Source organism: Plectropomus leopardus, chromosome 1 (genome assembly GCF_008729295.1).
Source record: "Plectropomus leopardus isolate mb chromosome 1, YSFRI_Pleo_2.0, whole genome shotgun sequence".
Taxonomy (NCBI): Eukaryota; Metazoa; Chordata; class Actinopteri; order Perciformes; family Serranidae; genus Plectropomus; species Plectropomus leopardus.
In genome coordinates, this window is record NC_056463.1 from 4,251,916 (window position 1) to 4,268,380 (window position 16,465).

A 16,465-nucleotide genomic window follows, 5' to 3' on the forward strand; every position below is an offset into this window, starting at 1 on the left:
TGTGATTTGCCAGTGCAAGTAGCAAAAAACAGTGTTAGCATTTGATTTATTGTCTTTAATTTAACCAGCGTGAGCAGGGCTGGTAAGTTTACGCTGAGGGAGTAAATTGAGGCTCCAACCATAAATGAACACTGTTTCTTATAAACTGGCAGAGGCACAGATGCCCCTTTGCTGCAGTGAAATTTTAAAACAGTTTTCAGCTGGCCACCCATCAAGGCTTAAAGACTTTTTAACTCTGACAAAAAACCTGTCTCATATTATACTTCTCTCGTGACGTACAAAGTTAGTTTAGCATAACAAGTGTCCAGAAATGTTCCATCCGAGACTCTGTGATTGCGGCACATGTGATACGCTGAGGCGTTTATTCCTGCAGTGATCGACTGCCTACTTTCCACTGTGTGCCTGATTTAATAGCCCATATGCTTATCATTTCAGAGTGATATCTTTGTTTATCGCAATCCTTTTATCATGAGCTCAGCATGTCTTGCTGGTGCAGGCCTGTGGCTTGTGTTTAGCAGACAGACAGAGGTTCAAACACCGACTGCAGATGGCAAACTGCTGCCATGGGCTACTGTGTATTAAAAAGACTGAATTCTCTGTGTGCGAGAGAGATAGCTTGGCCAAGGTTTCTTCTTTCTCTCTGTTTTGCAGTCTGAAAAGACGTTTTTTCAAGCGTTGGGTGTCCTTGAGAGAGGTCATCTAGATAATCTGGAGGACAAAAAGGAAAAGATTCATGGGGCTGGTGACCTCATACCCGGTGTATACCCCAGGGAACTGTAAACTAAGCCTCACCAGTTGACTCACATCCCCATGCAGGGCATGATAACATCAAGGTTCATGTTTGAGCCTTTCAGTCACTGCCACAGCCCCCGGGGAAGGTTAAAAAAAAAAACACATCCTGGTGCAGCATTTAGGTTTTTAGTTAAAAGGAGTAACAAAAATGGGAGCAACAAAATAAGAGTCTGTATATTCCTGGTTCAGTGTGCTGAATGGAACTGCTGTTTTCATTATTTTATGTATTTTTAAGCCATAAAAATCAGCTCGCTCTGACTGAATATGGATTTGAGGAAAATGAAGCGTAGCATGAACTAGGCGTTGGACTATCGAGCTGGACTGAATGAAAAATGAATGCAAAGATAATTTTATCGTAAATATAAATCATGTAGTGATGAAAATACTTGTACTTTAATTAATAGCCAACAACCGAAAATATATCTGTAACAGTCCTGAAAACAAATTCACCACCATGACAGGGGTCTTCAAAGTTTTGGGGTTGAGGACCCCTTAGTCGAAAGAGGGACAGAGCTGGGATCCCTTCCTACATATATTTTATAAAAACAGAGTTCCATATTAAATTGTGCATTTGGAGGTTGTCAGGCCGATGCCCATATCAGCCTCTGTCCTGACCTGTGCTTGCTTTTCAACTGGGTTAGACAGAAAACTGTACTTTCACAAAGATAGCTTTTGGATTTATGCTTATGTGTAAAACTTGAGAAAAATGTTCAAACAATAATTTGGCGACCCCCAGCTATACTTTTGAGGCAAGATCCAGGAAAAAGCGGAATATTTTGTGATCATTAACAAACTCATTGACTATGCTAACATGCTTATGTTAGTAGGTAATGGTTACCATGACAACCATCAATCAACCATCACAAGAAAAAATGTTGGCATTGTATGTTCCTGCAAACCACAGATGTTATGAAGTGGATACATTGAAACTTTAGGATGGTTAGGTTTAGGCACAAAATCCACTTGGTTATGGTCAGGAATAGATCATGTTTTGGCTGAAAACACCCAAGTTGGGCAGCAAAAACAGTGTTGGAAATGCTGCAACGGGACACTAAAAGCTACTGTCTGCAGCCTGGCAGCCTTCTCTCCATCCCCTCTACCTCCCAGTCAGCTCACAAACCAATCTATATCTCTTTAGAAACATTGATATTAACTGTATAAAACGCACAAATGTAGTCTATCTGTGGTTTGCAGAAATGTAAAATGCCAGCATTTTCTTGTAGAAATTGGGCTGATGAAAGCAAAATTTAAATTTTGACCAAATATTGAGGTAAGATGAAAAGACATGAAATCGCCAAAGTCATTATAATTTACCCTGAAGGGTACATGAGTGTCCAGAATTATGTGGCAAGCCACCCACTTGTTGGCGAGACATTTGGTGGCACTTGTGGTGGTCCTAGAGGGAAAGTCCAGGGATCACCGAACTAATTATGATTCATCCTCTGGGCCCCATTGATATCTGTACCAAATTTTAGGCCAGTCAATTCAATAGTTGTTGAGATATTTCAATCTGCATAAAAGTGCTGGACTGCCATTGCCATCCATAAAAAACATGTTAGCATTTGCTGCTTTCAGTGATATATTTATATCAGTGTAATTGAAATATTTTTGGATTTTTGATTGTTAATCAGACAAAACCATCAATAAGAAGTTGTCAAAATTTATTTTTATTTTATAAGCAGTATCTATATTTTCAATGCAGGTTTCTCCACGAAAGAAACTGAAGGCTTTCTTGCAAAAATGAAAATACATATATTTTTAAATTATTTATTTATTTATTATTCTGATTCTGATCACAGCTTCTGATGTGCAGAAATCACCGCATACACACTCTGCATTCCTGCTGCAGAATAGTGCCTGAGACAGAGATCAGCCTGCATCAAATGAATGTTGACGGCTGTGTGGTAAGCCAATGGCAGATCACTTTCATATTTTTTGGCACTGCCCACTACTCTGTCAATATTGGCAAGTGAGTAATGTTTTTAAAAATTAAAGTTGTTCTTGTTGTTGATTGTTCTTTTGTCAGATTATACTTGGGCAGAACTCTGGACAATCTCATGACCCAGGACAAATACCTTTTAAAAGTAGTTTTGGCTGCAAGCAAGAAAGCCATCATGAAAGACACTGCATGGAGAAAATCACTTTTTGCTGAAGACTGCAAGTTGATCAGTATATAAAAATATAATATAACATAAAAAAACAATATAAAATAGTGGACTAGATACACTAAGGGATATAACCTACTGTCTGGAGAGTTCATAAACCCAGTTCTTTACCACTGTAAAAGAGATATGTTTGATGTTTTGTGGCCTTGATGTCACTGTTTTTCTTCCCACCCTGAGTGGTTCAGATGCTTAAGCACCATAGAACAGGTCAGGCTATAGCTGTGCATTATGTATACATACAGGTTTGGTTTCATCTTTTCAAACATTTGACCTGACGAGGATCCAAACGGGATCACATGTTGTCTTTAATTAACATGTGTGGCATGGAGTGAGTGTGCAGGTGTTACCATTTTCCCTCATGGCATCAGGACGACAAACCAGACTTCAATGTTCTGTAGAACGTGTGTGACATTTGCATGCTGCAAAAGTGTTTCTTTTTTATCTTGAATCTCAGCAGGGGTGATAAATACCATTTAACAGAACATAAATGTCAATCTTAAACTATAAAACCCAGCGACTTGGATTAGTCATCAGTCTTTGGAAAATGGCGAGAGTGTCACTTGAAATGTTGCTCTTCTGTTGTTTACCTCACAGACTATTTGATTGTTGATTGTCGTGTCACAGAGCTCATTAGACCTTGTGACTGTGCATAAGAAGTAAGGACTGATACAGGAAGAGGTTGTCATTAGCATATATTTTACAATCTCAGAGAAACTGCAGGGCTACTGTAGCTGTCAGTGCAGCCAGACAGGCTTCATGCTGAGTTGTTGATAAGGAGTTTGGTTGCAGAACATGAGGTGGTCTCTCTGAAAAATATGACGATACAAATACGAGACAATACGGTGAAAATACAACAGTTACAGCTGTTAGGGGTAAAGAAGCTAGTGGAGTTCAGTTTATATAATGGACATACAGGCCGATAAAAATGTCTGTTTTTCTGAAGAATTCAATTTTGTTGCCGAGCTGCATGTCCCAGAGCAGTGTCTGTAAAACATAATTTTATTTCTTGGGTTTATTTGTATTTTTCTTGCAGTTTAATCAGCTTTTACCACAACAGCTACTTGTCTCTCCAGGGGTCCACACAGTAAAATAAAAATACATTTTTGACTAATAATTGTGCCAATAAAAATAACAATAAGAATAAGTGAAATAATTAGTTTAAAAAAGTTAAGTGGTAGGTAAGGCACAAGTAAATGTAGATACACTGTATTGTGATATATTTTGTGATACTGTATTGATTCTCAAAAACACTATAAAATATTTAAAGTATATATTTATTATTTTGCTTAGACTGCAGAAAAGGAAATGCTATAATATTGAATGTTACAAGGATTGTGATAAATTAAATAAAAATTGATTGCATAAAAAGGTAAACTTTTTAATGCACAATATAACACTTTCCCTAAAATTAGATTTTGTATCACCGTGGTTACAGTATCGCAATAGATGGCAATATAGTGAATTGTAATTCCTGTATCGTGATACATCTCATATTGCCAGATTCTTTCCTATACACAGCCTTAGTAGGTAATGGTGATGACGACGGTATCACATGAACTTTATCAACTAAATATAGAAATAAATACAGAAAATATATATATGTATTGATCTCTTCACTCCAAGTGTAATCAGTTGTAGAGTCCCTCAAAGAGATTGTTACTTAAATGTAACTTAATCCACTTGCTTCAGTGTCCTTGTTACACACAAAAAAGGACCTGTGTGGCAGTTATTTTGAGCTAATTAGAGGTTAAAGTTCTTTTAATTACCAGCAGACTTTGTACGTTGCACAGCAGTTACTAATTAAATTCTTTCAGTCATAATTACTAATGTGAGCGAGGGTAAGATTTTCTGTTGACATTGAATGCCTCCTCCCACTTGCTTTGTAATACTGTCAATATGCTGTGACCATGAAAAATGCTGGTCATGAAGATTCAGTGGTAATTTAATTTGATTAATTTGTTCCAGCTCAAGCCTTGTACAGAAAAACAAAGCTTTCAAACTCGTCTCAGTATACTCAATTTGCCATTTAGCTGGAATTACACATTGGCTGTATGTACAGGTATGCTAAAATTCCACGATTATTCCAAATTTGACAATATTTTGAATTTGATGCGGGTCATGTCAAAAGGATATTCCATTTAGATATTTCAAACCAAGCCTTTTTTCTAAATTTTGTATTTTCTGATATTATTCTAATGTTCATAGCACTATATAGGTATTTATTTGGAATATGCATCTCAACTGGGGTATTTACCGCAATTTGCATACAGTCTCTTGTCTGTTTATGGTTGACTCTGTGCACTGTCATGGTTACATTGAACACAAAACAACATGCAAACTGTTTGCAAGGCTGGGGTAGAGATACATGCCTAAAAGAAAGGCTGGTAAGAAGACCTACTTTTAAACATCATGAAAGACCGGGATATCAACAGGTTTTCGGATATGTGGAAATATCACAACGCCAACCTTTTTCAAGAAGGCGGTTAAAGGAATGAAAAAGGGTAGACTGTGTCCGCCCGGTCCAACAGTTAGTAATTACTATGTTGACTATTGATCGAAGAAGCAAAAAGACGAGTGTCTCCAGCCATTTAACTTTAAAAAAAAAAAAAAATCACGTGATCAACAGTATATTAGGGCAAGTTAATAATTAATTAATATAAACAGGAATATTAGTGGAATATATAACATTTTCAATGTTCATGTTAACAGCTTAGTAAGAATATTATCTTTTCTGGAATAAGTGCAAAAACATAATAATTGTTTCTCTTGAACTAGTCATACACATCTGGATATATAATTATATAAATGTACACTATGTAATTTTCTGCCACTTGGGGTCTCTATTAAAAAAAAAGCAAAAAACAGAGCAATGCTTTAATTTCAGTGAATTTCTGATGGTTAGGATTCCTTTCGTGTTTATCATTCAGGAGGTTTTAACCGTGAGCCGAATACAGTGGTGAAGTAATGAGTCCTAAAACGCGGAAATTATGCCTTTTAGCACTTCTGGTTCCCTCATCTTAAAGCCTATGGGTTTTTTGAAATGCCTCAAATAAGGTCTGTGGTTAACACAGGCTAAAGATATTTAGACATTTTGTTCTGCAACATAGAATACGTCCGCTTGAACTCAATTTTTGAACTTTTAAGGTTTTACTCGTCTATAAAAAGGCGGTTGCTAACAAGTGGCTAAATGGGACTACAGGGTTTGTCGAGGACGTTAGACGTCATCACACCGGACACAGAAACTCAGTAAACTCACTTGTCTGCCTTTACAGCCTTATAGAGTCACACTCGAACTTGTAGAGTTATCTGTTTATGATATTTTTCGATTGTGTTTTAATGTGTTTTTACAGTGTTTATAGTGGTGACGTTTAAGAGGTGCGACCACGATGTAATTCTTTTTGCTTCTGGCGATTTCATTTACGCTTCAAAATTCACAAAAGTGGTGTTCATCTGTGAAGATTATCATGCTAAACAAAATGTGTAAGTCTCATAAATTATTCTTATTTATTATTATTAATTAATTATTATTTTTGGCGATAATCGAAAAGGTTTTTGACGAGGGAACCAGTGCGACGCTAACTTCCTGGTCGGCCTACAAAAATAAGTCATCCCTTCACCACTCTTTTTTATAATTTCTATTATAATCTGTAAAAATCAGTGTTTCTTTGACACTTTCTGGCTAGTTGCTGAAGGGCAGCTAGCCAAGCTGCTGCTGATGTGTGCTCACCTTTGTTCTCTGATAACTTTAAATCAAGGTGATGGTCAGGAGGCTTTTAACAACAGCCGCATAATCCACAGGGGTTTCTTCCACCCCAAAACAAACTGAGGCTGTAATTTACACCAATAAAAATGCTGAATAAAGCAGTTACAGATTAAAAATCAATGACTGGAGCCAAGTTGCCGCTAACATTTGCTCAGCTTGTTTCTCTGATAACTTAAAATCCAGACATCTAATGACCAAAATCCTTCATCTAGCTAAAAAAGGCAACCGAATGAAATAGACCATGTCTTTGATTGAAATGGCAGATTTCTCTGGGTTTGAACATTATTTGAAACATGGAAAATGCACGTACACAACACAAAAAATAAATAACTTTTTTCACGTTTGACATTTTAAGGTTGAAATGTTAGATATTATATCTTTAAAAGATTGTGTTTTACATTTAAAACAACTGGGGCTGAAATGATTAGCTGATGGACTCTACAGACTAAACTAACCAGTGATTATTTGAATAACCTATTCATCCTTTCTCATTGCTAATATAAGCCATTAAGTACAAATGCCAAACATTTACTTATTCAGTCTCTTTAAATGTGATGATTTGCTGCTTTTTGTTAAGCTTAATATCTTTGGTCTCTGGACCTCGGATTTTTAAAACAGAATGAGCATCACCTTGGGCTCTGGGAAATGCTCTGTGCAATTTTCACTATTTTCTGAGATAATATAAACCAAGTTAATTAGTTGAATGTTATTCGGCAGCAAGTGCTTAAGATACGTGTGGAATTTAATTAGAAGCAAGGTGACGGTGTAATGGGCAGCGTGGCTGGGCAGATGGGAAGGTAGATACCGTAGATGGAGAGATGGACGGATAGATAAGTGCATGTTCTTTGGTTATAATGCCTTTGTCTCTTCGTATTAATTTTTGTGTGGGGGTTGGGAAGCAGACACAAAGCTTTCTCTTGCAATTTCTGAGAGTTTCAATTAAGCAGTGAGGCAAGGAGGCGAGCGAGCCGGCTGCAGGATAATGAGCGTGGATCACTGAGGGGCCTGTGTGACAGGTGACGGGGCTGGTTAGAGGAGACCGGATGTTGATGGTCGGGTCAGTGCTGTCTTACCGTGGCCTGCTGCTTTTCTGCTCTCTCATTTGCCTCATCCAGCTGCTTCTGCAAGGCTGCCTGGAGGGACTTCATCTCCTCTCTGTCAAGTGAGAGGGAAGTGAGAAACACTCTGTTAGCACATCCTTCCTCACGCTCTCAGAGGCCTCCACCGCTCTGCCACAGAACGGCTCTCTAAAACACACCGCCGTTGAGAACGATTTTGCACAGACAAATTTGTGTAAAGCAATTTTCACTCTATTATCTTAGGTTAACTACTGTTGAAAAAAAGACATCAAAACAGCAGTTTGCATGTAGCGATCTGTTATAATGGAATAAATCAGGTTCATGATGTTTTAGAGCAGTTAGACAAACGTTGACAAAGGTACTGAGTGTGCAGAAAGAAAGCTGTATAAATATACAGTATATAGATGTGCTTAAGAGCAGAGGTTCAACATTCTCATTGTCTGTCACTTTTAAAGGCAGGTTCTTAAAAATTCTGTCATAAGTTTTTATTAGCAGTCATTTTCATTTTTTAAGTTAACAAGATTATAGAATTCCATTATGAGACCATCCAATATGAGACATTTAATGGTATTTAATTTTCACTTTGTAAGTTAACATAATGTATTTAGTAGCATTCAATTCTTTTTTTGAGATGATAAAATATATTTAATTACATTTCATTTTGATTTTTTTTAAATCAAAAAATGAAAATAATATACTATAAAATATGATATAATGTATCTTATTGTCTTTCTAAAATGAAAATTCAATATTTTTTTTACATCTTATTGTCATCAAAAATTATTAAATATTATATATATATATATATATATATATATATACACACACACACTTAAAATAAGAATACATGTTTGGCAGTATTTAATTTTCATTTTTTAAAACTGATATATCAAACAGGCTTATACATAATACACCCTTTCAAATGTATTAAATAAATACTTTGCTTTCCAGTTTCTCAAATTCAACAATGAAGAAGCACACATATATATGTGACATAATTTTTCAACATCAAATTTTAGAAAAAAAATGTGAATGAAAAAGTTTTTGTTGAATACTTGTAGATGAGCTGATTTTATTGTATTGTTCAAACACATCCACATACCGACCTTGACTGACTTTTGTCACATTTTTCTTCTGTTACATCAAAATATTTGTTGTTGTTGTTTTTTTGCAGTAAATATTTTTCAAACGAGTTTTCAACTGTTCATTTATCTTGAACTTTTCAGTGTTTAAATTTAACACTCCGGCTGCAACCAATTTTTCTATACAGCTGCTTATTTTGTAGATAATTTACAGTTTAACAAATGCTCACTAAGGCAAATATCATTATGGGAAAGGTTACAGATTCTGGGTCAATGAGGAGCTGCATAATGAAAGCAGAGTGCGAGGTATTCATTATGTGGTATTATGTTGTAACTTGTGGGCATTTGGAACGCTCTGCACAGACTTTATGCATGCTGTATGAAGCCTGGTGCTGCATTCTTTATGTGTTTAACATAAATGTTAATGCATTGGTATGCAATGGGTACTTCAGTACCGTTTGATGCTCCTGCACGCAGATAACACCAATGCACACTGAATTATGAATTAAGTGGGCAAGTGATGTGGGTCTGCTTTCCAGTTTCTCAGATTCAACAATGAAGAAGCACACATATATATGTGACATAATTTTTCAACATCAAATTTTGGAAAAAAAATGTGAATGAAAAAGTTTTTGTTGAATACTTGTAGATGAGCTGATTTTATTGTATTGTTCAAACACATCCACATACCGACCTTGACTGACTTTTGTCACATTTTTCTTCTGTTACATCAAAATATTTGTTGTTGTTGTTTTTTTGCAGTAAATATTTTTCAAACGAGTTTTCAATTGTTCATTTATCTTGAACTTTTCAGTGTTTAAATTTAACACTCCGGCTGCAACCAATTTTTCTATACAGCTGCTTATTTTGTAGATAATTTACAGTTTAACAAATGCTCACTAAGGCAAATATCATTATGGGAAAGGTTACAGATTCTGGGTCAATGAGGAGCTGCATAATGAAAGCAGAGTGCGAGGTATTCATTATGTGGTATTATGTTGTAACTTGTGGGCATTTGGAACGCTCTGCACAGACTTTATGCATGCTGTATGAAGCCTGGTGCTGCATTCTTTATGTGTTTAACATAAATGTTAATGCATTGGTATGCAATGGGTACTTCAGTACCGTTTGATGCTCCTGCACGCAGATAACACCAATGCACACTGAATTATGAATCAAGTGGGCAAGTGATGTGGGTCAGTGGTTCCAAAAACGCTTGTAGAAATCACATCACAAGGCAGCCCAGATAAATTAGGTAACAGTGTGTTTACAGTTTCCATGCACGGCTGTAAAGCTTAAAAGTATATGACGTGGTCAAGTCAAGCGGCCAATGTTTGTCTGGATCTCACTGCTCAGCAGCCGCATATTATTCCTATATTTTATATGCCAATGCTCTTGTCTCTTGGCATAAGTTCAGTGTAGCAAACATTTTTCTTCGCAGCGACCAGCCAACCACCACTGCTTCGACATTTCATTTATATTCTCATCCCCTGCATCCAAGACTGGGAAACATTTTGTAGAAACAAGATCAAAACTGCTCAGACTGACAGAAAATAGCACAGTAAATGCAAGATTGACATAGTTTGAAAACAGAGAAGTGAGCATATGATAAGATAAACTTATCCCAGGGTAAATTGCTGGATGAGTACAAATAGTTTAAGAGCATGTTAACCCTTTGAAACCTGAACAAATTGGCTCAATCTCTCTTAAAAACATAGGCAGAGGGCAATGATCAACTTACAAAGAAATGGCCCAAGAATAAGCCATAAATAACTAAAACCTACAAGAAAATTGCCCCAAAATAAGAAAAAAAAGTAAAAAAAAAAAAACAATAAAAAAAAAAAAGAAAATGACCTCAACGTGCTAAAAAAATCTGTAATGTAATCTAAATAAAAATCTTTTAAAAGGACCCGAAAATAAGCAAAAACAAAAAGCAAACAAACAAACAAACAAAAAACAAGAAGTAAAGTAAGATAAAAGTAAAGTAAGTAAAATGCTTTCTCTGTAACATAATTTGTAAATATATTTCAGATAATTAGAAATATAGTTTTTTGGACACTTTTTTGCTCATTTTTGACCACATGTAATCCAGCTAATTTTCAGATAATTTCTTCATCACCATTATTTTATTTTATGTTATTTGTTATTTATTTTTGCAATTTGTGGGAATTTTTTAGCTTCTTTAATTTTCCTTGTGTTTTTGAAAGAAATCAAATAAATGTCAAAGGTTTCAGAGGTTTAAATGCTTGTGAAAGATGTCTGAATGCAGAGCAAGAAAACTGATGTTGATCCAGGTGTTGAATGGTTAAATCAGAGCCTAATTTATTGCTATTATTTTAAAAAACATTTAAATGTATCATTGTTTCCATCTGTATCTGGTGTCTGTGTAAACATTTTTGTTGCATTACAGTTTGTGGCAAAATTATTTTCAGAAAGCAATCAAACCGCTGTTAAGAGTTGTCAAAAATAAATGACTTGCAATGAATCACCTGTCTGCATCTGCCATGATGGAGTCAGCTAGTAATCACACTTGGCAGGTATGGAACTCCAAAGTTGGATTAATAACACTTTGGAAAAATTGCAGCTCACAAATGCAACGTAGGCAACATCGAGCCAAGCTGCTGCTTTATGGTTTTTAGCTTGATGACATGTGAGAGCTGCCACGGCCTGGTGATAGGCTATTGATTGGCTATCAAGATACAGCACACAGAAGGCTGGACTTCAATCAGGCTGACATTTCAGAGAGCATGAAGGCCACAAGTGACTCCTAATCATTAAAAGTCTCATTACACACGGCATTAATCAGACAATCCTAACTGGTAAAGCACTTTAGGTAAACACTTTTCCAGCTCGCCTGCAAAAAGATAAAGCACGCGATCACAGATGCTTGATGTGTTTTTTTACAGAAAGGAGACGGGCACATTATTTTCAAATATACAAGAAGGATTTATGATTGGATTATGCAGTATCCACCTGCTCCTGTCTATACTGCCATGCACACATGTGTAAAGATGGTTCAGGTTAGCATTAACCCTTTAAAACCAAGATGGACTTCAGTTTTTCTTGTGCTGCGTTCGGACGCCTTTCACAAACCTTTGAAACCGGAGCAAAAATGTTTAATTCTCTCAAAAAATTAGCAAATTACAGTTCGTGCCGAGTTGTGACGTTTGCGTGTGTTTCAGGGCAGCAGAAATGGCAGAAAGCATGGAAACAGTGTCAGCAACTGACAGTAAAAATTACATATTTGCCTTTGTTTCCCCTAGTAGCTGGTCAGTGCTTACAGCGTATGAGCGTGATGCCAAAAGCCGTCTTCTGCGTCCAACCTAGAATGCAGCTGGACGGTGTCAGATGAGAACGGAGCATGTCACGTGTGCATGAATGCTGAAGGACAGCGTCAGGTAATAACGCTGCTGGAAACGACATAAGATAAGGTGTGCGAGTGCGCTTACAAGGGCGGGCGTGTGGGCAGTCTGCTTCCCCTGTGGATGTTTTTTTCTCTGCACCTTCACATGTGCCTCTTTTGCCTAAACCTAACCGTCCGTGACTTTGTGTCCTAATCCTAGCCATCATGATGGTCCTGTGTCCATTTGCTGTCGTGTAAACATAAGGACCACGCTGCTTCATCTTACCATGTGCATTTGGATACCTAAAATGTCATAAGTAGACGCTGAAGGTCACTGACAGAGCCGCACCATGTGACGAGTTGGGATGAGAACGTGTTTAAACAGGCTCAAAGACTCGCACCAAAACAATATTAACTGATAAACAGCATTATCGATAAGAGGGGAAATATGCATCTTTGATTTTGGTTTGAACTCTTCCTTTTATGCTCAGTGGCTGAATGTTTTCTGGTGACTTCTGACTTGTCATTCAAAGAACCAGACATTTTCCAACACAGCTGTTACCCTTTTGTACGGATGATGTAACCGGGAGAGTTTCATGCCCATTCGAGAGGGGAGCTGCAGCTCTGAGTCATGTCACATTGTCTATGGTAAAAATGAATGCGACTCTGACACTTAGATCTAGGGGTGCCAGAAATAGCTCCTCCAACTTTAAAACTTCATAGACAAAGTCTGGCAGAAAGTTTTCACAGGCTTTAATACGTATTATCAAAAATGTAATGCTTACATAACCCCTGATTGTAAACACCGTGTATCGTTTATTTGATTCATTCATCAGCCCTTGCTGCAGGTAATAATAAATTCCTAACCTACATTTTTTTGATGGCATGCATAAGCAGAACAGCACTGCTGGTAACTCATGTCTAAGTCCCCCATGATGCTTCACTTTACCTCTGTTTGTGGCTGAGCTCCAGAATCCTCTGCACATCCTTCTTGGCCACTGAGTCATCGTTTTTCAGCGACTGAAAGAAAAACATAATACACTCAACATGAGAATTATTTGAAAGCAAAAAGTTTTTCAAGGTTGCAAATTTCTTCCAGCAACAGTCAAAAGCTTCAGTGAGAAAACTGAACAGCAATGCCACAAGAACCACAACCATAAAATTATTGGAGTGAATATTATTGAACGATGCAGCAGATGTAAAATGGTGTTGATTCTCCCCCAAACCGATAAAGCCCATAAGAATGCGGTGATGAATGTCTCCTAAAAATCCTAACGAGGGTACAGATTGGGTTCTGTTGGCGCCTAAGCACCTGCCTGATGGGTAATTATGGATTAGTCAGGTCTCTGATTGCCCTACAAGCCCTCCGAGATATTTTTATTTGTTATGAGCTGAGGAGGAATTTTCCAGACTTCTAAGAAAATGTGGACTCAAGGGGAGAGAAAGCTTCTCTTTAAATTGTGCTTGAAGGTGATATCTGTGGCAATTAACTCCACATTTCCATAAACCCTGTCTGCTCCTGTCACAGAAGAGATGTTTCTCCTCCTCGCCACTCCCTGATTCACTTCATGTACATTTATCTTGAGGAGGATGAACAGAGAAAGGCGCCATCAGATGCTCTTCACAATGGAAAATGTATTCACTGAAGATAAGCCAATGCTTAGTTGAAAGTGTGCAGTTAGAAAAATAAAACAGCTTGGATGTGTAGGTTATTAGTAAGATTACATCAATTCCAGTATTTTCTCTCTGGTGATATCACCCACAATTCAGCAGTTTCAGTAGCCACACGTCTAATGGTCACTTTTATACTTCTCCCTGCATTATTGCCAAAAAAAAGGATGATAAAAGCTCAGGCCACAACTTTTTACAAGCCTTGTTTTGTCATCTGAAAGCAGGCTTACTGTCTCAAAAAAGGTTTACAGTTTGGATGCACTTCCCGTTTAATGTTTAAAGACTAGAAATCCTTAAAACAAAGTTCTGCCGGGTAGCCCGGATAAAGGTTGTGTAACAGGTGAAAATCTGTTTATATAAATTCGCAGGTATGGGTAAAAATAAACTAAATACTGGCAGTAGGTGAGAACAAAAATAATCATAGGTGCCTGGCTGGCTGCGTGGATGCTCAGCAGCGTCTTCCTGATCCAACGAATATATCATGTGGCAGACTGACAAAATATGCAAAGGACAAGCGAAAAAATATCATTTCGGAGCTGAGGATGAAGCAGACTGATGGCAATGGGGCAGTTAATTTGGGAATGCAGAGAGTGATTACTGCAAAATCTGTTATCTTTTTGTCACTACGTCGAATTCAACCTAGTCTGACTCCCAACTTGTCAAGTAGCAACACTTTGTCAGCGGCCCTCGGGGTCAGATGCCCACGCACTGAGGCACTTTTTAGCACTTTATGTATGAGACACACTGGGCACCAGCATTTTATGACACTCAGAGCAACTGTTGTGGTATAAAAAGACAGAAAGTCTGCTTTGGTGAGTTGGATGGGAGGTGGACGGGTCAAACTCTCACCTGGTGTGGATTGCTGTTTGTGTCCAGCCCGTTTTCACTCCAAACTTGTCAAATAGCATCGCTTTGTCAGTGCTTTTGACATACACGCTTTCACATCCGACTGGATTGCGGCTGGATGGCATCAAGTTAGAAATTGCTTGGACAGCACCGGTGATGTTGTGATCATATGCTGGCGAATGGCCAGCATCACTTGGGAACACAGCCGCATGGAACGAGTCACATGGTTATGAAAAACTGAAGAACAACGTAAGGAAATAATGCTGCTGGTAATCATGTGATATAAGGAGCATGAGTGCGCTTAAAGGGTGGGTGGGTACTGAGGTGAATGGGTCCCACAAACAATTTCGTGCAGGAGTGTGTTTTGTTTTTTTAATCTTATCATGTGCCTCTTTTGCCTCATCCTAACCATTGTGACAGTCCACACTGTTGTGTTACCACAAGGACTGTGCTGCTTCAACCCATTACGACCCCATCCCACCATGTGCATTTGCTGACATCGCTGTAACTGCATCCTGGAACGTCGACAGCTGACACAGAAAGATACCTAAAATGTCAAATGGACTCGTGCACGACTCTACTACTACTACTACTACTAATGCACAAATTCAGGGCATTTTCTAACACAAACAGCAGATTGATAAATAGAGACATGCATGTGGGTCTCCAAACATAACAGTATCAGGAAATTTAATTTGGAGTTGAAGCATGCTTGAAACATAAAACAGCACTAATTAGGATTCATCCCTCTATTTTTCTCCTTTTTATTGTTTTTTGTTTTTTGTTTATTGTAGTTGTGTTTTTGATTAAGTGTCTGAATAAGAGTCTTTCTGGCAAGTTCAAGTACCTTCAACAATTTCATAAAAAAAAAAAAGAAAGAAGTGCTAAATAACATTTTTCAGGACAGTTTTAAGACGGAACTGCTTTTGTTTTACTTTATTCGTCACCCTACCTCCATTACTTTGTGCCATAAAGCAACCCATTTAATTTCACACCAAACTTGGCCCTGTTGTACGCACTGTAAAATGCTCTGTAGAGGCTTCTGTAGTTATGCAGTATGAAAGTGAATATGACAATAATATATAGATCTTACATTTTTGTGTCAAATCTAAATGGTCGATGTGTTTCCTGGATCCCATAAGTTTGTTTCTTTCACATATATCATAAAGGTATCATTATACTACTTATTTATTATGAAAAGTATACAAGGATCTACTGCATGAGATGACTGAGGAGCCTGTGAACAATCTTTCAAACGATCAATTAAACAACAAAAGAAACCACTTTTAATTTATGCGCAGATGTCTCATGCAGTTATTTTTCAAAGTACAATCCAAGTTGTTGCCAAAGCCGGTGGATAGGCACGAGGCGAAATAACTCCTATTCTTGTACTAACTGTTTCATGAGAACTCACCCGGGAGCCGCTGCCAAGAATAAATTTCCCATCACTCCAAGCTTACTTATGAGGGTTGCTGACCTCCACCTATGGGCAACTCGTTAAAACTATAAACACTTAATCCATCAAATCTTTCCAAAAATACTTAGTGCTTCTCCCTGTTGACTTGATTTGCTTTTTAAAGTTGATGATTTATTTTTATGCAGATGATGTTCCCTCCCTGAAGAATAGATTTGTTCCGCAGCACACGATTCAAATCCAACCCAACCTCTGCCCTGCCCAGCGTGCTGGCACGAGGCCCAGGGCCAAAATACATGCCAACCTAGCT

At 37.6% G+C, this 16,465-nt stretch overlaps 1 protein-coding gene across 1 annotated transcript in view; it reads right to left on the reverse strand.

Annotated features, from left to right (window-relative positions):
* Window positions 1-16,465, reverse strand: part of luzp2 (leucine zipper protein 2) — a 239,362-nt gene that overhangs the window by 102,717 nt on the left and 120,180 nt on the right. Inside the window, exons 3-4 of the mRNA XM_042489187.1 lie at window positions 13,174-13,244; window positions 7,794-7,875 (exon numbers count right to left, since the gene is read on the reverse strand). Of these exons, the coding sequence (XP_042345121.1) occupies window positions 7,794-7,875; window positions 13,174-13,244 (153 nt within the window). The remainder of the gene's footprint in view (window positions 1-7,793; window positions 7,876-13,173; window positions 13,245-16,465) is intronic.